We start from the raw sequence: 23,138 nt of genomic DNA, 5'->3' as shown, positions 1-23,138 counted from the left end.
CTACTTAGATGAGTCAGACAGCTGATCCAGCTGCTCCTCTCTGTGTTTTGATGAGGAAGGAAAAGTAATTTGGGAAGGTAAGAAGGGCAGGTATTGGGCTGGGGGGAATTGCCTTCGTATCCTCCCCGTGGTTCCAGGCTAGCAGAGCCTCCTCCCATGACCTTCTTGGTAAGATGCCCAGGGCATGATCACACATGTGGGCTATAACTTATGACTGTTCTAGGCAGGAATGTGGCTGTGGGCAGGGGTGTTCTTTCTCTGAGAAAGATGCTGAATGCCAGCAGGTTGAGAATTACATCTGGGGTCAGGGAATAGGTTTTTTTTTTTAAATAGAGCAGATGCTTTGTGTTGCTTGACTGAACTTATCAAGAGACCTTAGCTGTCTGTATGCATTTGGAGACCCAGTTTTCCATAGACATCACTAAGCTTATTATCCCAGTGGTATTGCTAACCCAAAGGGAAGTAAACACTCAGTGACAATTCCGTCTGTAAAAGGGGGATTGGATTAGATACAAAATGGCAGTTGGGTTGGCTGAGCCGCATGGGAGCTATTAGGAGACCAGAAGTAACTATTCAGAATTTTGTTGTGAGAACCCACGAGGGACCAGCTGGAAAGCACTCAAGAGAAGGAACAGCACTGATACAAAATATTATTCCTGCAATAAACTTGGGCTTGTGGTATCCGTGGGAACCTGAAAAACATCCATATGGCAGTGGGGAACTTTAAAACATTCTGATTTCAACAGGATGAGTCTAAAGGTTACCATGGAAACAAGAGTAGACCCCAAGGGGGTTCGTAAGCTCCGAGAATAGCAGTATTTGGCATTTCAAAAACACTGAACATTTAGTTAATTGGCTAACCCACACGTTTCCTGTGAGGCATCAGTTTTATCTCCATTTTAAAGAGGATAAAACCGAGGGATACTACGATTATAAATTACAGAGTAGGTACAGATTCACCTCAGCAGAGAGAGTTTCCTCACTAGGAGTTTCTGACACCAATAAAATCAGAAGTCTATGGAGTATGTATTTACATGTGTACTTGTCACCCCTTTGGGATCAAGGATCACCCCATTCTTCGTATTTTTATCCCCACCACTTAGCACAGTGCCTGGCACATCACAGGTGCTGAAAAATACTTGTTGGTTGCTTTTTCTCCTCCGGTCTGGCATTCTGCAGTTTCCCCCTGCCTCCAGAGCAGCGCTGATTGCTCCTTGGTACACGAAGGGCAAGGCTTGTGAGGTCCTTGTTTAGCATGTCTGGGAGAGGTTTGTTTGCAGGAAGGTCTGGCTTAGGATGCCCCCTCAGATACCGGTTCTTTTACCCTGGAAAGTCACTTAGCCTCTCTGAGACTCAGTTTCCTTGCCTGTAAAATCAAGAGGTGAGACTCAGTGGCCTCTAAGGTCCCTTCTATCTCTAAATCTACCATATTATCAGCTTATAGAGGTGTTTGTATCCTGTTATCTGAAAGGAGAATCACTGCTTTTGTATTGTGTCAGTCTCAAACCTCAGACACTTCTCAGCTATGCAACCCTGAGCAAGTCACTGAATTTCTCTATCTACTCCAAATCTGAGATCCTTTGAACCTTACCAGCTTCATGTCCCTCTGTGTCTCATCACACCGATGGGGAAGAATGGGGACAATGGAGGGAGGGATGAGAACTCCGGTGAGGGTATAGATTTGACCATTTTTGGCCACCACTTCCATTTCTTCCATGGCCACCTCGTTGGCCAGGATTTGTCCCTGCAAAAGAAAGAAAATTAGAGCATCTTCAGTATTCCTTGGGAACCAAAGATCTTCCTGAGCTATTTGGTGTCATGGACCTATAATTCTTCACATTATTCCCATGAAAGACAGTCCCAAAAAGAAAAATCTGTCACAGTTAGGAAGCACATGATAACAATACATTAAAATTTTTTTAATGGGATTTCAGTCGTGAAGAGAGTTCCTGGTGAGGAAATCATAGTGCCCGGCACAATTTCTCTCTCTCTTTTTCTTTCTCTCCTGTCTTTCCTTTTTCTTTCTCCTTCCTTCTCCCCTATTTATCCATTTACCCATTCATCTTCCAATTCATCTATTTGTTCATCCACCCATCCATCCATCCCATCCATCCATCCTATACCTACCAATATAGATCACACCTCCTGCTCTGTAATTTATAGTCTTAGAAAACTGTTTACAGCAATGGAGTCAAACTGAGATACAAATGGCGACCATCAAACCATATGTAAACACCTCTGCTAGTAGCATATTAGCCTATAAAATGCAAAACCAACATTATCTATGTTTTGTTGTATTTTTATTTATTTTGTTAAATGTCTCTCAATTCCACTTTGATCTGGTTTGGGCTCTACTTGGGAGTACTGTGGGCCACATGTGGTATAGCCTACATTGGACAGGTCTGACCCAAAGCACTAAAAAACTAAATGACTTGCCCAGGATCACACAGCCAGACTTTGTCTTAAGGTGTGGCATTTCCTTTCCCCTCTGATTATCCTAGATTCAAAACAATGGAATCTCATATTGGGAGGGAGAGGGGAGACCAGGAAAGGCCTCCTGTAGAAAGTAACATTTGAGTTGAACTTTGAAGGAAGCCAGGTAAGCCCAGGGGTGAAAGGGAGGGGGAAGAACGAGGTAAGCAGACAGTGCAAGGGTTCAAAAACAGGAGAGGGAACATTGTATGTAAGTAACAGCACATGCATACAGGGGGTGGGGAGAACATGTAAGGAAGACTGAAAAGATCACAGGAACATGGATTAGAGCTGGAAGGGACCTTTGAGGACACAGAGTCCAATCCCATTTAGTTGATAGATGAGGAAAGTGAGGCTCAGAGAATTGAAGGGACCTGCCCAAGGTCACACATCTAGGAAGCATCTTAGGCAGCATTTGACCTGAAGCTCCCCACAAGATTTCCTCTGCCATCTAGCTGCCTGACAGGAGAAAGGTGGTCGTGAGGAGCTTTAAGAAGGGGAGGCAGCGTGGTACAGAGTTGGGTTTGAGGTCCAAAGGCATGGGCTCCATTATTAGATCTGGCATTATATGATTTTGCCTCCATAGGTTTCCTCAGTAAAATGAAGGCTTTGGGTTATATGATGTCTTTCCACCTCAAGTCTATGATATGGTGATGTCAGAGGTCATAAGGAAGCCTTGGAGTTTGTAGAGTAGAGGGAGTGTCAGGGTTAGATCAACACTTTAGGAAAATCACTTGTACAGCTATGTGGAGGATGGGTTGTTGGGGAAAAGAATCAAATGGGTGGTGAGAGACTGACTTAAGACATATGTGGGATAACTCAGTGAACCAATGACTGATTGATGCGATAGTCAAGGGGACTTATCACAGGAGAAGAAAATTTGGACTTACATTGCTGGTTGTATTAAACTGGATGATCTGGTTGGCCATGCTCCTGATGCGGGGTTTGGAGATGATATTGGCAACTTCCAGCTGAAATGAGTCAAGCATGATAAACACGCAACCAAGACTGAGACATTCTATCCATGGTGCCATTGGGAAGGAAGGGGCATTTCCATCTGCCGGCCACTCCTCCTCTTTAAAAATGGGTCCTAACGCTTTGGTGTGATGAGAATGCGTTATCTCGAAGGGTCCACTGATGAGGCCTTGAAATCTCCCATGGCGGCAATGGGAAAGTTGCAGGAAGTGTTATTATTTAGCTGGTTTGGATTAGATGGCTTCTGAGATCCCTTCCAACTCTGAGATTTTCCTTCTCCAAATGTAGTTTCCCAGCAACTCTGAACCTCAGAGTTGGAAGGGACTTCAGAGGTCATCCAATCCAACTGATATTTGCACAAAGAAAAATGTCTGCAACCCAGCCCCCAAATTGTCCTTCGGCCTCAGCTTGAGGACCTCCAGTGATGAAGGGCAGCCCATTCCACCTTCGGGTAGTTCCAATACTTCCAAAGTCTTCGCTTTCATTAAGCCTACATTTTTGTCTTTTGGGATTTTTCTCTGCTTTTTCTCTGTTTAATCCCCTTTCCACATGACATCCCTTTAAACACTTGAATACACTCATCACATCCCTACTCGGTCTTCTCTTCTTCTTCAAGTTAAACATTCCCAGTCCTCCCTTCAACACATCTAGCTACGGCATGAACTTACAGCCTTTTCCTATCCTGGTTGCCCTCCCTAAATAGCGAAAGTTTGGGGTTTCAGGCTTAGAAAAATATCTTTTCTAAGGCCTAAAATCTCTCAGTACTTTAAAAATATTACAGATTTCTTGCCCCTACCCTCCTCTTGCCCCCAAGCACGGAAATGGAACACCCACCTGAGTAAATGGGACAATATGATATCGGACAAGTTCCAGAAGCTTTCGAGAGCCCTGTGCAGAAGAAATAGAATGCCTATTCAAACAATGTAAAGGATGAAAAAGCAGAGTGATCTCTCAGGACCCTCACCGCAGGGAAAAGTAAGTACCTTCTTCTGTACTGAATCACAAGCCAGAGCTGGAAGGGATCTCAGAGAACTTGTGGCTCAACTCCCTCATTTTGTGGATGAGAAAACCAGAGATAAAGTGATTCTGTTGTTTAGTCACGTCTGACACTTTGTGACCCCATCTGGGGTTTTCTTGGCAAAGATACTTGAAGGGTTTGCCATTTCCTTCTCCAGCTTATTTTACAGATGGGGAAACAGAGGCAGACAGGGTTAAGTGAGTTGCCCAGGGTCACATAGCTACTAAATATCTGAAGCTAAGTTTGAATTTAGGAAGATGAATCTTCCTGACTCCAAGCCTGGCACTCTATGCACTATGACGCCACCTAGCTGCCCCAGATAAAGTGATATTGTAACGTATTCATACATCTGGAAGGATCCCAGAGGTCACCCTGCCAAACACTTTGACTTGTCCAAGGTTATACAGACATGAAGTGGCAGAGGCCATTGAATCTAGGTCTTTGATTCCTAATGCATTGTGCTTGGGTGACTCTGGTGGTGAGATCCCCATGTCACCTTCGGCATTCTTCTTTGAAAGGGCAGACTGTTTGGAACAGGTCCATTAGTTATGCCAAGGTGTACTTCAAAAGAAGATCAAGGTATGTTTGCATCTGAGAAAATTCGCTCCATACAAAGAATTCCTGCAGCAATAAATTACTGAACAGGGTCAGTAGAGAGGAGTGTCACTAGGAAGAGCACAGAGAAGTTCCCTTTCAACTTCCCCACCCACTATTTAGTCTTGGAAAGGATGAGCCAAGTTGGGTGGGAAATACAGGCCTACAGGGCATCAGTCCTCTCCTAGACAGTCCTGAATGAAAGAATGTTGCTGAGAAAAGAGGACTAGATTTAGAGTCAGAGAACCTAGTTTGAATCCCTCTTCAACTCAATTCCTTTGTGACCTTAGGCAAGTCTCTTAGATTCTCTGGGCCTCAGTTTCTTTCTGTATAAAAGGAGGAGATTGGAGTAGATGGCCTGGAAAATCCCTTCTGATTCTAGAGCTATGAACCTATGAGTTCCCTGGTGGGTGGGAAAATACTGACATTCCCAACCCTCCACTCATTCCTGGGTGGTTTGTAGAGTGTGTCCACAGCTCTCTAATTCCCTTTGGTCTGAGGCTGCCCTGAGTCTCACTGCCCATTGTTATACAAAGTGACATCCACCTGGAAACATAGAGGAAGTCAGAACAAAGGCAGACTTTCCTCTGGAGGCCACCATGATGGCATCCAGAGCCAGGCTGAGAGAAAGCTCTGTAGGATAGGAACAGGATCCAGTGTTCTGTTTCTGGCTGACTTTTCAAGCAATTTCAGGGGTGAGAAACAACGTTTCTCAAAGTGTGCTGCCTCCCCAAACCCTTTCAGAAGTCAAAACTATTTCCAAGATAATACTCAATAGATATAATTCACATAAACTAAAGTTCTTTGGTGGGGAGTGTCCTCAATAATTTTTAAGAGTGCCAACATTTCCTGAGACCAAAATGTCTGAGAATTGCCAGTATAATAGAAAAAGCATCAGAGATGTTTGTTCAAATTTTGTCTTTGCTCTTTATTGGTTGGCTAACAGTGATCAAATCACTAAACTCTGGACCTCAGTTTCCTCATCTGTAAAATGAGGAGACTTGGATTCCCAAGATTCCTTCTAGATTGAAATCTCTGATCTTCTGAATCAGGAAGCCAGGCTTTGCCACTAATTCCTACTGGGACCCTGGCTCTCTGTTTCTTTATCTGTAAAATGAGAGTTTAGATCAGGAGTTCTTAACCTGGAGTCCATAAACATGTTTTGAAAATTTAAAAAAAATTTTTAAAAGTAAAAGAAATTTTTAAAATTAAAAAAAACATTAAAATTAAAAAAATTTAAAATAATATTTTGATAACTGGTTTTCAATATAATTGATTTCTCTTGTATTCTTATGTATTTTTAAAAACATGATTTTGAGAAAGGCTCCATAGACTTGAATGGGATGTCCCAGCGAAGACTTCTCAGTGTAAAGGTTTGGGATAAGGCTGAGTGGGATGAGGGTCCCGTGAAAACTTCTTAGAAGAATAAACAGAAATTGTATTAGACTCAAGGCAAGCATAGCAGCCTGACAGGCCTAAGTTTCGATTTACTAGAAATCACTTGATTTACGGGAATTCAACCCCAAGTACCCCTCCCCCCCATGCCATTGTTAAGTAGTTAAGGTTTGCCAAGCCTGAAACTCCTGAAGAAGCCCCCCCCCCCCCCCCCCCGTATTTTGTTGATGCACCTGCTGCTATATTTCGGTCATGGTGACCTGTGTCTAGCTTGACTGCACATCTTTAATTGCTTCTTTGGTATTACTTCAGCAAACTAAGAAATATAGACACTTATATTGTGTTCATTGTTTTGTTTTCAGTTTCTATGGACATTGAGATTGTGAGCCAAATAGTGGACAGTTGGTGGGAAGGGGGAATTTGCCCATTAGAGTATATAATCAGGTCCTTTGCTTCTGTCTGGGTCTCCTTTCATCAGAGTATTCTGGTGGAGGGACACCCAAATCTCGAGGTTTGATAAAATAATAATAAATTAACTTTCTGTTTCTCCTTGGATATCTCTGTGTGTTCTTTAGTTTGAGTGGCATCCCACACAGACTTCACCAGATTGATGGCTGGAGGGTTCACCAAAAAAGGTGAGGAAGCCTTGGCCTAAGTGACTGGTAAGGCCTCTTTCAACTTTGAAGTCCCATCACCTCTCTACTTATGTCTTTCCTCGGTTAGGGATTAAAAAAAGTAAGAGCTGATACTCATGTAGGATTTAAGATGTTCTACATACATTATCTCATTTGAGTCTTGCAACAACATGGTGAAGGCAGGTAATTGGGAGTGTGATAGGGACTGTTCTTGTGACTTCAATGGTCTATGGAAATCCCAGAGGAGGAAATTCTTTCCACCAATAGAAGTGGGTACCTTCTTGTAATTGATTGTCTTAGAGAATTGCCTTGTGCATTTAGAGACTAAGAGACTTGCTTAGGGTTCCATGGCTAGGCAGGACTAGAATCTAGGTCTTCTAACTTCAAGGCAGGCTCTCTATGACTTACAGTTTGGAGAACCACCTGGGACACAGAATTTAAGTAACCATTAAGGGTCACATGGCTAGTATGCCTCAGAGGGATGTCAGTATGTGTCAGAGGGATGACTTGAACTCAGGTCTTTCTAACTCTAAGGTCAGCTCTCTATCTACTATGCCAAACTGTCTCCAGTAATAACAACAGGTAGACAGTATTATTAAGAGAGGTGGAGGGCCTTGTCTGTGGCCACAAAGGAAGTGTCAGTCATTGATTGAACCAGGGCTTCTTGACTCTACATTCAGCATTCTAGCTACCAAGCCACAGAGCCTGTATCATTAGAAGTCCATTAACAGGACTGAATTCAACACCATATTAAACTCCTCTTTGGCTTATCCAGGACATGGAGACCCACAGGATACATTTCCAGGTATTGTTATTGCCCACGTGCCCTTTGGTACCACATCCCTGACATGCATATTCTTGCTGAAGTGATGACATTAACTTCCCCAATGGTGGTCCAGAGACAAAAGTGACCCACTAAAGGAAGGGCAGCAACAGAGGGCATTTCTATCAAAGTCTTTTACATAAATCCACCAGCTCCCATTTTATTCCAGAAGGAATTTGTGGATTGAGGAGAGCATTGCTCTCATACTCTGTTGTTTCTGTCTGATTCCAGAGCAAAGTCCAAGACTCGGTTCTCTAGTGAGCTTTCATATACAGGGGGTCCCCAAAGTCCTGGCATAGCCTTAAGATACACTAATTCTTTTGGGGTACCCTGTATATTAACCTGATGATCACAGGATCAGGGGCTTCTTAGACAGGAATACTGGTACATAAACAATCTCTCTTGTGGGCTGTCCTTGAGAGAAAGCTAAAACCTCTGACTGAGGCAAACCAATTTAAAAGGAAGAGAAGCATTGGATGAAAATTTAAAATGGGTATTTTTGAACCTGGGGAAAATGAAGGAGGGAATCCTTTCCCTTCTGTCCTAGAAAACACATGCAGAGAGTTAGAGTTAGTATAGTGTTACCACCAAGGCAGATGGCCATCCATCTCCAACAGGGTGGCAAGCCTTTCCTAATCTAGCCAGGCTGGTCCTCAGGTGACAGACAGGCAGTCCACCACAGGGGAAGCTCTTTCAGTCTGTCAGAGCTTGTGTTCTCTTGTCAAAGTCTTCAAGAATCCAAAAAACTAAAGCAAAAATTTACAACCACCACCACCCTTCTCTTTGAGGGTCGGTGGAGAAAAGAGGCTTTATAATTCCGAGCAGAAAGAAGATGGGGGTCTTTCTTGTGGGGAGCAGAGGGGTACAGTGGAGACAGCTGGGGATTTGGATTTAAAGGGCCTTGGTTCAAATGTTGCTTCTGCTACAATTAGCTGTGTGGTCTTGGGTAAGTCATTTTTCTCCAGGCTTTAGTTTCCTTATATGTAAAATGAGGGTGGTTGGATTAAGGACCTCTGAGATCTCTTCCCTCCAAATCAAGGATTCTATAATCTTCAGTAACCAAGGAGGGTGGCGAGTGAGAGTAGATCTTAGCAAAGGCAGAACTAGAAAGGCAAAGAGGGACCTGCATTTTTTTCTACCTTCTTGGTAGTTTCTTGAGATTTGCTAGTGTCTTCCTCCCCTCCTCCATGCCCTGGTGATGTATTTTATGTGCACTTGAATACTTATGAATGGGCTGTTTCCCCACAAAAGATGTGAGCTCACTGAGGTTAGAGCGGTTTCTGTTTAGTTTTTATATCCTTAGTGCTTGGTGTATATGATAGGTGCTTAATAGATGCTTACTGATTAATTAGGCTTGCATGTAGGATACACTCAAACACACTCTAAAGTCTCAAAAATGTTTTAGTGTTTTTTGTTTCTTTATGAATTTTAAAGTAAAATATGGTTTAAAAATTAAATTGAAAATGTTTTGCATGACTGCACATCTATAACCTATATCAAATTGCTTGTCTGCTCAATGAGGAGGGAGGGAAGGGAAGGAGAAAGAGAATTTGGAACTAAAATTTTTTTTAAAATGCATGTTAAAATTGCTTTTACATGGAATTGGACAAAATACCTAAAGTTTAAAAATGAAGTTTAGCAGATTTAGTATCTTGATGGTACTTGAGATAAGACAAACGTTGCTGCTTTTTTTTTTGTTTTTGGCTAGGCAATGGGGTTAAATGACTTGCCCAAGGTCACACAGCTAGTAAGTGTTATGTGTCTGAGGCCGGATTTGAACTCAGGTCCTCCTGAATTCAGGGCCTGTGCTCTATCCACTGTGCCACCTAGCTGCCCCAAAACATTGCTTATTATGATGGAATATTTAATAAATGTTTGCTTTAAACAAAAATTCCTTGGGTTTACACCTTATAGAAATGTGCCAGTCATGTCTGCGGTTAGGACGGAGGGAGTGTAAAAATGGGTGAGAAGTCCTGAAAGGCAATAATGCTAATGACAAACCAACAAGAGAAGCCTGGGCACCAAAGATAAGTTGGGGAAGCTAAGGCCTTCTCTTTGGAAGGGAACACAGGAACAAAAGATTAGGAAAAAATTGAATGATCCTTCCAAATTGGTTATTTTATGTTCAATTTATTTCCTAGGAATTTATTTCTTTAACTATCTTACTCCAAGCACTATCTGTAAAGTTATTATTTAAGGTTTACATTTATCTTTTAATAAAGGATTAATTTTAAAAAATCAAATACAGAAAAATTGTGGCTTTTTAATAGTTGCTCCAATAGAACGCCACCTTCTGGTATCTCAAGAAAAGCACAAGACTTGGAAGGTTAACCGAGAATTGGGAGGTACGCTCCTGTCACCTGGTGGTAATGACCTGAAGTGCAGGGAAGTACGTGTCCAAAATCTTTCTCTTTAAGGACTGAAAGTATAAAAAGTAAATGCCAGAATCACAGATCTTAGATTCAGAGTTGAAAGGGACCTCAGTATTCATGTAGACCAATCTGTTCATTTTTACAGATAAGGAAACTGAGGCCCAGAGAAATTAAGTCTAGTAAAATATTTACTAGTAAACTAGTAAAATATCAAAAGTAGGATTGCTTGGCTCCGGAGTCAATGTTCTTTTCGTGGAAACCCTTAATTTAACAAAATTTTCCAAATTAAATATTAAATATTTTCTAGTTAGAAAAACTAAGATCAATATCTCTTTGACTGTGGATTTGAGAAATGCTTACAACTTGTTTAGGCCAAGAGACTCAGTTCAGCCTAGTAGCTGTGTTGTCTAAGAGTTGTCTTTGAGAATGGGGTGGGGTGAGCTACAAGGAGTCATTCTGTTCTTCACATAGCACTATCTTGCCAATGGAGTCAAGTAGAGCTGAATGTATGGACAAAGATTGTGTAAACACAGTTGGAGGCAGGCATGCTGACCTTGGGCAAATCATTTAACCTTCTCTGGCCTCAGTTTCCTTCTCTATAAAATGAGGTTAGACTAGATGGTTTCTGAGGCTCTTTTCAGCTCTTGGTTACCATCTTCCTCAGCTGTGTGACCTTGATCAAGTTACTTTGCCTCTAATTAACATGCATTTATTAAGTGCCTACTATGAGCCAGTCACTGGACTACCTGATAGGGATACAAAGAAAGGCAGAATCCTCTGAAGCTGCAAACATAGTCCCTGCCTGAGGGGCTTACATTCAAATGGGGGAGGGGATATGCAAATAATTAGGTGAAAACAATTATAATTACTATAATAATATAATACTATTATATAGTGTTATATGTACCATGCAATTATATTATTATGATATAAAAGGTATGTACAGTTATAATGCAAAGATTATATTATCATATTAAATTGCCATATTATATAATAATAATTTTTAAATAGTGCTTTAAGGTTGGCAATAAAATTTTAATTATGATAATATTACATAATTCCTCTTTATAATATAATGATATGACAATTATATGTAGTCATAGTTATTACAAAGATTATATTATCATTGATTATATTATCATATTATATAACAATAACTAGCTTTTATATAGTTCTTTAAAGTTTGCAAAGCACCTTATAAATCTTATCTTATCTTATTCTCACAATAACTCTATTGGCTTCCATATTTTACAGATGAGGAAGTTGAGGCAGACAGAGGTCAAGGGACTTGACCAGAGTCACATAGCTAAGTAAGTGTTTGAGGTTCTATTTGAACTCAGGTCTTCCTGATTTCAGGTCCAGGGCTCTATCCTTTGTGCCACCTTACTATCTCTACTAGTTAACATTATACTATCAAAGTATGATCGGCCCCAGTACCTCTGCAGAGAGGAGATAGTCCAGAATGCCATCTTCCATGTTGTTCAAGGCTTCATCACTTGGAACAAAGATGGTATATGGTCCACCAACGCCATCCTCATCTAAGGCTTGGCCCACATTTGTCACCTGAATTTGGCAGAGGAAGACTTATGGACAGTCAAGCTTGGACATGCATTTGTAAACGTTCCCCGGGACTTCATGAGAGAGATGCAGAAACCTACCTCTAACAGGGACCTGAATCTGCCGTACCTTGGCTGTAGCATCGCCATTATGGTTTGCTTAAGAAAAAAAAAAGACAATTTTACCACTATTTTACCACTTCGGTTTTGTTTAAAAAAAAATCAGTGAGGAGAAGGCACTGTGCATGAAGGTATTAGAGCTAAAAGACATCTGGTTTTAGAAATATTTCAATATTGTTGAGAAGTAGCTTCCAGATGGGTCATTCTACAGATGGAGTTAATTGAGTTGATGTTGACCAGCCTTGGCCTTCTTGTGCAAAGCATGCTGGGTAAATTCCCAAGTCTCAGGCTAATGGAGTGGGTAACCACAAGTACCATTGTGACTGGCAAGCCCACTCCATCACGGAAAAATACAAAAAGGTCAACTTTGTTCAATAAACATCACTGAACGTTATCTCACCATCAATACTAGAATCACCTTGGTGTTGTTCATTTTCAGTCATGCCTGACTCTTCATGGAATGGTTTGCCATTTCCTTCTCCAGCTAATTTTCCAGATAAAGAAAACTGAGGTTAACAGGGTTAAGTGACTTGCCCAGGGTCACACAGCTAGTAAGTATCTGAGGCTGGATTTGAACTCAGGACTTGCTGGCTCCAGGCTCATTGCTCTACCCACTGTACCACCTAGCTGCCCTTATACTACTATCACCTGGGAGAGCTGAACTCTGATACCAATTGTAGCACCTGAGTTACTTGGGTCTCTTGTAAGACTCCTGTGGAGGCTGTGAAGGATAGTCAGCTTTGTGAGGAGTTCTTTATGGTTTGTGAATGATGATGCATGGATAGCATGAGAAGCAAACTGGAAAGAGGTCTGGTTTAAGGCAGAGACCCTGAGTTCAAATCCCAGCGAGGTCACTTACTACCCATGTAACCTTCGGCAAATCACTGACCTCACTGAGATTCACTTTTTTCAACTGTACAATGAGGGAGTTGGGATATATGCTTCCTAAGATCCCTACTAATACTAAATCTATTAGCCTAGGTTTCTTGGTCTCAATAGAGACATCTATATGGTTCCCCAATGTCTACTGAATGAATTTGATTTAGCAAGCATTGGTTAAATGCCTGCTGTGTGCCAGATGCTATGTTAGGTTCTGGGGATAAGGACATAAAAACAAAACAATCCTTGCCCTCAAGGAGCTGACAGTCTACTGAGAGTCAACAGTGGTCATGCAGATGATAAGATCAAAATAAATGCAAAATGATCTCTAGGGCAAGAGGAGTGTCATGGGTACTGATAATTGGAATTTCCTAGCCTTGGGACTTCAATTTACCATATTTCATACTTCTTAAAATTTGAGAATTTCAGAAAGAAGAGGCTTTCAAGCCCCTTTAGGCTAACCTGTATACATCCCACTCTAGCTAAACTATATTCACTTGTCCCCTACATACATTCTGTGCTGTTCTGTCCTTTTCTCACTCCCAGAATGTCCTTCTCTCCTGTCTTTGCCTTTTGATATCCTACCCTCCTCCATGAAGCCTTCTCTGATTTTTCACAGGTGGAAGAAAGTCCTCTGTCATTTGAATTGATAGCACTTCAAACTGTGTTTTCTCATGTACTATGATCTGTTCATATGCTTTATCTCCCTGTGTTATTTGTAAGTCATTTCAAGCCGCAGATCTTATCTTTGAATATTACATACAATAGGGGCTTGAACATGTTTGTCGAATGAATGGATGGATAAATTCAATACTGAATGAAATATGACCCTAAAATGAGAAGCAGTCTGCTGATAGTAGATAATGAGCCAGCTTTGAAGTCAGAAGAGCTGGGTTCAGGTCCTGCCTCTGACACAGATGCGCAGTGAGACTTTGGGTAAATCACTTAACCATCCCAGTCAGTTCTCTAAGACCGTAACATCAAAGAATGGTTGGTAATTTGCAGTGGTAGAAGGAATAATTTCACTAGGAATTCACTACACCAATGAAATTACACATCTGGTCAATGAGAAATAATGATAAAATAATCCCTTTCCTTCTTACTTTGTGCCTTTCGATTTAGATGTTGCTCTTCAGGGCAATAAAAAGAGGGTCATGGGATCAGAAATTTTGAGCTGGAAGAGACCTTAGAGATCAGCAAGTCCAACTTTCTTATTTTAAAAGGGAGGAAACTGAGGCAGAAGCTAAGTGACTTTTACAATGTCAAGGCAGGATTTGAAGACAGGGTTCTTGACTCTAACCCCTGTTCTCTCTTCACTGTACCACCAAAATACCTAAGTGAATATTAGTTTAAACTCTGATTTCTCACCTCTGAGCTGCCCTCAAACACGGGTGCCATCTTGTCCATGGCCTTATCAATGATGTGCAAGAGTCCATTGGAGGCAATTATGTTCCCTTGTACAATCTTCCCTTTCTTTTTTCCTCCACTGAGTTTGAGCCTAAGTTGATTGTCCTAAAGAAGTGAAAGGAATGGTTGTTAACACGATGGTGTAATGGAAAGAACATTGAATCAGGACCCCTAGAAGCTGTGTTCCAGGCTCAGCTTCGCTCTTCATTAACTATGTGGTCATGGATGATTGGTCATTTGGATATTACTAAGTGCTGTAGAAATATAAAGTACTAATATAGCATTAGTACTTATTTGCCTATATATTTGTGAGGAAATAGTCACATTTTGGAGGTGATGGGTAGAATGAACCCTCATGGGAATAATGACAGCTGAAAAATGACAGCTCCAGTGAATTTCCTTTAAATAATACTGGCCAGGAGAAGTGGGGCTGGCAAAAACGGCCCTTTGTGAAGGAGGGGGCCTTAGTTTGCTTTTTTTTTTTAAAGAGCATTCGGAAAGATGGAAGGTTAAGTCAGAGGGGATAGATAAACTCCAGCAATCTAAAATAAACACAGCCTACTTCCTTTTCCTTAAAAGGACTGCTGATCTCGCTTTGTACCCATCCTACCAGGAAACAGGTTTCATGCTCAACTTCCTTCCTGTTCCAAGTTGAATGATTGCTGCCTTGGGCAAAACTCATACACTCAGTCACACACACACACACACACACACACACACACACACACACACCACACTCAAATACCCCTAAGTAGCAACCCAAGTTCTCCCTCTTGGTGGATGGCCTTTCTGAATTGTATCAGCCCAAACAATCATCCCCCTGTAGCCCAACCAGGTCCTGAGTAGCGCTAAACTTAGCTGGGCTAGACCTCAGGGAACAGATAAGAAGGCTGTCCCAGGGCTCATGTCTATTTCATCTGAGAAAACTAAAAATATCTTATATTTCTGTAGTACTTCAAGGTTTATACAAGGATTTATATGTATTCTATTATTTCATCCTCACAACAACCCTATGAAGTGGGTGCCATTATTATCTGCCTTGTACAGATAAGAAAACTGAGGCTGATGGATTTTAAGTGACCTGCCCAGGGTCACACAGTGTGGCAAAATTAAGGAAAAGACGTTCTTTGTAACCATTCCTGTGTTTAAAAAAATGATAAAGTGAAATGGAAGATAAGGAAAAGCTATTTGAAGATTATTCTCCATATCCATATCCCAGGCCTTTTTCTGATTTAGGGTTAGAAAGTCCCTTTTTGCTTCTTCCAACTCTTGATTGTCAACTTTTATCTCCTCTGCAAGCATTTAAAGAGTTTCTGCTGAAGAAACCATAAAAGGCTGTGTGGGTCTGAGGTATTGTGCTTTTCTTTAGCCCCACAAAGACCCTCTGGGTCTCCCATACAAATGAATATGTGGGAGAAGACAGGCACAAAAAATGTCAGGTGAGTCCACTGGGAAGCCAGGACCCTGTACCTCAATTCCTTTTCTTAAATGTACTTCATTTCACCACAGAAATGGCTGCCAAAAAAACCTCTCAGGTTTTGCTGCCTTGAAGTATTTTATCCTATGAATGAAAATAAGAGACTTTAAATGAGTTAAAATCCAAGACTCAAAAATATGAATGACAGACCTCAGGTTCTCTTACCTTGTCTCCATTGAGTATTTCCCCTGACTTTCCAGTCAAAGTATAAAAGGTGTCTGTGCTGTTCAGCCCTTCGGTGTCTATCTGGCCAGCAATGATGTGGAGTTTCACAAAGTACTGAGCGTTCTTTTTATCCATCAAAAGCTCCTTGACCTAAGAAAAGCAGAGAGTAGTTTCCCATCTTCTTTATTGCCAAGCGCACCCTCACATTGCAGCTGGGCAGAGCCAAGGGGTCCCCATCGATGTTCACGTGTGTACAATTTATTCAGTCAATAATCATTTATTAAACACCATGTACATTCAGACTCTGTGCTGGGAGCAGGGGTAGGGGGAAGAGAGGGAGATGCAGATAAAAACAAAAGTCCTTATCCTTAAGGAACCTGTGTGGTTCTGTGGAGGAAGGACTGGCTTTGGAGTCTGAAGGCCTGGTTCAAATTCTTCTTATGATATTGACTAGCAGTGTGATTTTGGGCAAGTCATTTAACCTCTGGGCTGTTTCCTCATCATTAAAAGGGCATTGGATTAGAGGCCTCTGAGGTCCCTTCCAGCTCATTCTACATAGGATCTAGATAATCATAGATCTAGAGCTGGCCATTGTCACATAGGGGATAGAGAGCCTAACTCAAGTCAAGAAGATCTGATTTCAAGTCTTAATTCTGACACATAGAAATGGCTGCCGACTAAGTTTTGTGACTAGTTTTGTGCCCCTGGGCAAGTCATTGGTCTCCAGAGAACACGTGAGACAGTGTTCATAAAGCACTTTGCACACTTAGCAGAAGTTTGTTTTTTTCCTTTTCCCCCTAGTAAGAATACTTAAACATTTTGTTTTATGAATTCAAATCCCAGGCCTCACAATTCGTATTATTACTTTATTCCTGGTGGCCATCTCCTCACCAGGTGCCTTGCCGCTTGGACCAGAGACCGTTCCCTGGAATTTTCACCTCTGGAGCACCCATTCTGGGACCCTGCTGTCTTGATTGGGGAATGTCTCATGGCCCACTCTACCAGGCATTTACATTGCCCTTCTCTCCCATCCCCCTGCTTTCCTTCCCTGAATCTGTAATCAAATCAACACTGCCACTGTTTCCTGAAAAGGTCTGCCATTCTGCTCCCTTCGCTGTTCCTGTAGATTCTCAAACCTCAATGTCCTTCCTTAGCCATCATTCCACATATGCTTTGGGTCCACCATAAGCTCCTTGAGGGCAAGGCCAGTACATAATTTTGTATTTGCATCTTAGCACACAGTGCTTGGCAAGTAGGACTGGCTAAATAAATTCTTTTTTATTCATTCCTACCTGTTTAACCTCCGTATCACTGGTTCTTAGTTCTCTCATCAGTGTAATGAAATACTTGGACCAGGCGAGCCCTCAGCTCCCTGTCAGCTTGATCTCTACAATTCTATGATTTATGTCTGTCTCATACATCACATATACTTAGAACTTAATTAAGTTCTCACCAATCATTGCCCAAATCCCCATTGCCAAAATAAATGTCTGTAGCATGAGAAATGGTTCTTGGGGTTTTGAATAAGGAGTATTTTTTTTTGCCACCACCAGAACCAGCATGAGCAGTACCATCACCCCCACCATTGCCACCATGACCACCATCACCAATATTGCCACCATTGTTACCAACAATGTCTGCTGCTGAACACTTTGGCAGATAGCTGCAGTAATCTTTGGTGACCTGAACTTTCCCCTCTCCCTCATCCCATGTATTTTTACCCCTACAGCTACTTACGTTTGTTCCTTTTAACCCCTTGTTTGTTGGTACTAGCACAGTGAATGGTCCCAGGTTGCTGAGAGGCCAGGCATAGGCTTTGTCTTGGGAGAGAAAAACAGGACAAGACAAAACACATTATGCAAACATGATGGTGCAGCACATATCAGTGAATGGCTTTTCCTCGAGGCTGGGTGGTTTCAACCTTTGGAATGATGGGTCTCTGTGTTCTCTGGGCCCCATGGCTGGAGTGCCGAGTCTACTTGTACCTCTGTGCTGGTTTTTCTTTTGATAAACATCTTTGAGTGCCAGGTGCAGCTTCAAAGGCATCCTTAACTCCAGTAATGCAACAAGGACATGTTGGAACTTTCTGATATTCTCTCTTCCCAGTATACCAAGCTAACTCATGGGAGGAGGCAGTCTAGTTTATAATGCCTGGCACATAGTAGGTGCTTAACAAAGGCTTGTTGACTGATTGGCACAGTGGGAAGGGTACAGAATTTGGATCCAGGTGGGTTGGGTCTGAATCTTGGTTATCACTTACTCTTTGTACCATCTTGGGTAAGTTGTCTCCCTCATGTGAACCTCAGTTTCCTCATTGGTAAAATGAGATTAGACTAGATGACTAGTGCCTGGCACTTAGCAGGCACTTAATAAATGCTTATAGAACTGACCATGAAGTTCCTTCCTACTCTAGAGATATAATCCACTAGTACAAGGAATGAGATCACTATCATTGATTTTTCTGAGCTGGAAGCCTAATTGGAGGTCATAGGATCATAGATTTGGAGCTAAAGGGACCTTAGAGATCATCAAATCCACCCCCTTTCATTTTATAGTTGAGGAAATTAAGGCAGATACAGGTTAAGTGACTTGCCCAGGGTCACACAACTAGTAAGTAACTCTCACTGGATTTGAACTCAGGTCTTCCTGACAAGTTGTTTTGTCTCTCTAGGTCATAGTTTCCTTATCTGTAAAATAAAAGCATTGAACTTGATGGCCCCTATGATACACAGTCCTTGTCCAGAGGAATTTTGTGAGGTTCAGGATAACAAAGATCTTGAAAGTGTCCTTGTCTGTCCCCACTGAGTAACCTAGTGCACCCCCAATTCAAGTGGAGCCCAATGCACACTAATGTTTATAGCCTAAAGACACCTAGGAAATATCAATGAGCCAAAGAAGAGCAAGTCTGCTTAGTAGCGGTTTTCACTGACTTCTTGACCTGCCTTATTCTTAGGAAAATATTTTGGTAAGCTGGCGAATTTGAGGTGTTGCTATATTTACAGCTGGCAGGTGTATAGGATTTCAAAGTTCGTAAAGCATCTGACAACCATCATACCCAATCCAATAATCTTGTGAAATGGACACTATAGACATTATTATTTTTGTTTTACTGTTGGGGAAACTAAGGCTAAAAGAGTATAAGTGATTTGCCCTAGGTCACCCTTAGTATCAGAAACAGGATTTGAACCAAGCTTTCTGAATCCAGTTCTAGTAGTCTTTATGCCATGCTGTGGTGCCCCGGGGACACCCAGTAACAGGATTCTACACTAAGGAAGATTCCATATAAACCTTGTTGCTCTCAGACTGCAGGGGACACACCTGCCCATCTTTGTCTACCTCCACACAGGCAGAGAGTGTGCATGTAACCTCTGTCCTACACTGAGGACTGATGGTCCCCAGTTGTACTGCCAGCATTGGGAACCTGCTCATTTAAGCCAAGCCTAGGATACTGTACAAGTTTCCTCTCTAGAGGGCCTGACCCCTCCCTCAGACACTCACCATGACCAGTTTACTTAGAACCTGCTCCTTCTTCATTCCCTCCCAAGAGCACAGGGCTCACAGCCATCTCTCCATAGAGCAGGTGATTTTCTAGCCACGAGCCCTAATTTCTGCCATATTTTTCCTCCTCTTTCTATCCCAACCTGGCTTGAACCAAGGCCTGACTTTGTGGCTAGGCAGGATGTGGTACAAATCAGTGGGCTGACCTCTCTGTAGGAATCTGCATACTTAACTGCATACCCAGGAGTGAAATGAACGAGGTCAGTTTTCCTTGCCACTGTCCTCTGGGTTCCGTGTTGAGGTTTTGCAGCTGTTCCATAATGTTCCCGTAGCACATGGATCCATCCCCCACATAGCCTTTCTGGCAAGTACACCTGTGCAGAAGGGGAAGATGGGAGAGAATGACAGAATCTCAGAGGCAGGAGGGACCCCAGAGGTCATCTGGCCCAATCCACAATTGACCAGACATCTCCTTCATGACATCTCTGACCAGTGGCCAGCCATCTGACTTCTCCCTGCAGATCTTCAGCTACTTAATTCCAGGGCAGCCCATTCCACTTTGGACACCTGTGATTATTAGGACTTTTTTTTTTTTCTGATGTAGAATTAAAATCTGCCTCTGGACCTTCTGCTCAGGGTTCTGCCCTCTGGGGCCAAATACAACAAGCCTAATCTCTTTGCCATGTGGTTGTCATTCAAATGCCTAAGGATGGCTAGCCTGTCCCTCAGTCTTCTCCTTTCTAGACTAAGAAGTCCCAATTCCTTTAATTGATCTTTTCAAGGCACATTTTCCAGGGCCATGCAAAGGCAGTGTGGAGTAGTCACAAGACTGGTGGGCTTGGAGGCAGGAAGACCTGTGTTCCAGTCCCACCTCAGCTGCTTATTACCTCTGGAGCCTTGGCAAGTTACTCCCCTCCTCTGGAACCCAGTTTCCTCTCCTGTAAAATGAGGGGTTTGGCCCAGATGCCTCTGAGGCCCCTTCCAGCTAGGTATCTATGATTCTATGCTCTTTCTGGGCCACTAGGTGGCACCATAATGCACAGAGCGCCAGGCGTGGAATCGGGAAGATTCATCCTGAGTTCAAATTCAGGCTCAGACACTTACTACCTGTGTGAACCTGAGCAAGTCACTTAATTCTGTTTGCCTCAGTTTCCTCATCTGTAAAATGAGTTGGAGAAGGAAATGGCAAACCACTCTAGTATCTTTGCCAAGAAAACGCCAAATGGGGTCATGAAGAGATTGAAACAACTGAAAACGACAGCAATGATCTTTCTGGACCCCAGTTTCCACCTCTGTAAAATGTGGGGGTTGGACTAGATGCCTCTGTGGTTCCTGCCAGCTCTAAATCTATGATCATACATCATGAGTCTACATCATCACCCCATTTCATGGTATGTAGTAGGCACTTAATAAATGCTTATGATCAATCAGGACTAAGAATGGCTTTTGTCTCTTCAATCCTCAGTAAAGGGGGTGAAAATTCAGCCTCTAGAAGAAGAAAGGAGGAAAGACCAGGAAGAAAGACTCCCAAGGTAGCTGTAATAACTCTAAAGATATCAGTACTCACCCATATGCTTTTTCTCACTCTTAGAATATAAGCTCCCTGAAGGCAGGGGCTGTTTTGCTTTTATATTTGACTAATGATTTGCATACTGTTTAATAAATGCTTTCCCCCTTTTTTTCCCCATTCAGATCAGGTCCCACAGAAGAAACCTTCTGGGCTGAGGTTACAGAATTCCACACGCTCTCAGAACAACCTGGTACAACCCTCTACCTGACCAATAATTTGTCTTTCTAGGAATTAGGGATTCTTGTACCTGGGGCACGTTATTTGGGGAGGGTGGTAGGGAGCAGCACAGAAGGCAACATGCCTGGTTGGAATAGAGTTGCATTGGGAGGAAGGCAGCCCTTCCCCAAGAGGGGCTGGCCTGTGTCTCCCCTTCCCCCAAACCTGTCCTTTGGTACCCCAGGCCAGCATGACTCATTTGGTAGAGATGAAGCCTTTGGAAGAGAGCTTTGTGGGACTTACATTATCTGCGTTCTCACCCTTAAGGATCCTTCTCCACCTATGGTCCCCTCCTCCCATTGATGAGTTCTTCCCAGAACCTCCATTTTGAGGAAGGGTCCATGTTAGCCCTCCTTCAGTTTTAGCCTCCAGACTCCTTTGCCACTATGACCTTACACAAGTACTTTCTACTTCCCCATCAATTAGAATGTAAGCTCCACGGGGGCAGGGACTGTTTATTTCTGCTTGTATTTTCATTCCTACCACTTAGCACAGTTCCAGTGAGCCCTTAAGACATGTCTGTTGACTTCAGAAGGAAGCAGAGAAACGGGAGGGTCATATTGGTCGGGGAAGGCAGGTACCATAGTAAGGGGTTCTTGAGCTGGGCAAAAGCATTGGTGCTCATGATCCTTAGCACAGGCTGGTGGAGGAGCATGAGGTAGATGGGAGGTGAGCCAGAGAAAACGGCCCCGTTTCCACTTTATGTGAGCGCCCTGGGAAAAAGCACTGACTGCCCAACTCTTGTTACGGCTTTGTTTTCCAGGGCAAAGGAGAAAGAGGTCCTTTCTTTCAAAGCGTTACTTTCCTTGTGCTATCTAATAATGGCAAATGATTTAGGAAGATTTTCTCATCTCTGAAATAAGTGAGTGAGCCTAGAAAATCTGTCCTAATATTCTTGTGTTCTCCAACTCTAAAGGAACCAAGAAACTGAGTGCCATTCCATGGGATTTTTCTTTTCTTTCCGTGAAAGTAGGTCACAGCATCAACCAATTTCTGGAGAACATAATTTTAATGTTTTCTTGAGAGGCTTTTTCTTAGTGATCCCACTGGCCAGGGTCATGAGGCGATTAGAGGTGTCTCTGACATCAAAGGACCTGGATTCAAATGCCACACTGCCTACTTACTACCTGTGTGAATTTGAACAAAGTCACCTCAGTTTTCCCATATGTAAAGTGAGGGGGATTGGACTAGAGGGCTTCAGAGGTCCCTTCCAGCATTACATTGACTATCTTGTAATACTCATGTCACGCTCTTTTCTCCCCAAAGAATAATTATCCTATCCAGGGGTGGAGAACCTGTGGCCTTGAAGCCACATGTGGCCAACAAGGTCCTCAAACGAGGCCCTTTGACTGAATCAAAACAATTTGTTCTGTGAAGTTTGGATTCAATCGGGCCACACTCGAGGACCTAGAGACTGCAGGCTCCCCACCCCGTGACCGATACACTTCTCCACAGTTCAGTTTTTGGCAAAGACCAGATGGCCTCTGAGGGCCGTTCCAGCTCTTTGACCCTAGTGATCTCTCTGGGCCTTAGTTTCCCAATCTGTAAAATGAGGGCCCTCTGAGTCTCTTTTAGCTCTAGTGTCCTACAATTTCTTGATTTAGTTTTATCATATAGGCATATACCCGAACAATAACAAAACAACATATATCTCTGGAGCACAAGTTAACAGGCTTAGAATTGGAAAGAGCTCCCTGAGAAAAGAGCAGTAATAGCACACTAACCAATACGAAGAAGAAAACAAAGAAGTTCAGATGGGGTCAGGAACAGTGGCTCTGGAGTCGGAAACATTGCACTCAAAGCCTACCATTGGCACTTACTAGTTGTGTGGTCTTGGCTTAGTCACGTGGCCTCGGTTTTCTTGTCTGTAAGTGAATGTCTTACATGAGATGAACCAGGAGGGCCCTGGTGCCAGCAGCTCTGTGATCCCATGATCGTGACGTGGGAAGGTTGGTTAAAGAAATGG

The 23,138-nt window shown here is 42.6% G+C and overlaps 1 protein-coding gene across 3 annotated transcripts in view; it reads right to left on the bottom strand.

Moving 5' to 3' along the window:
- Positions 1 to 23,138, bottom strand: part of STAB2 (stabilin 2) — a 167,623-nt gene that overhangs the window by 119,319 nt on the left and 25,166 nt on the right. For all 3 annotated transcript variants that reach the window (XM_020982368.2, XM_020982367.2, XM_020982366.2), the window contains exons 10-18: positions 19,627 to 19,760; positions 17,626 to 17,708; positions 15,889 to 16,038; positions 14,208 to 14,351; positions 11,943 to 11,999; positions 11,722 to 11,847; positions 4,282 to 4,335; positions 3,363 to 3,443; positions 1,592 to 1,744 (exon numbers count right to left, since the gene is read on the bottom strand). In XM_020982368.2, the coding sequence (XP_020838027.1) occupies positions 1,592 to 1,744; positions 3,363 to 3,443; positions 4,282 to 4,335; positions 11,722 to 11,847; positions 11,943 to 11,999; positions 14,208 to 14,351; positions 15,889 to 16,038; positions 17,626 to 17,708; positions 19,627 to 19,760 (982 nt within the window). The remainder of the gene's footprint in view (positions 1 to 1,591; positions 1,745 to 3,362; positions 3,444 to 4,281; positions 4,336 to 11,721; positions 11,848 to 11,942; positions 12,000 to 14,207; positions 14,352 to 15,888; positions 16,039 to 17,625; positions 17,709 to 19,626; positions 19,761 to 23,138) is intronic.

This window comes from Phascolarctos cinereus, unplaced genomic scaffold (assembly GCF_003287225.1).
Source record: "Phascolarctos cinereus isolate Bilbo 61053 unplaced genomic scaffold, phaCin_HiC Scaffold_1;HRSCAF=81, whole genome shotgun sequence".
Lineage (NCBI taxonomy): Eukaryota > Metazoa > Chordata > Mammalia > Diprotodontia > Phascolarctidae > Phascolarctos > Phascolarctos cinereus.
This window is presented reverse-complemented; position numbering and strand designations above follow the sequence as displayed.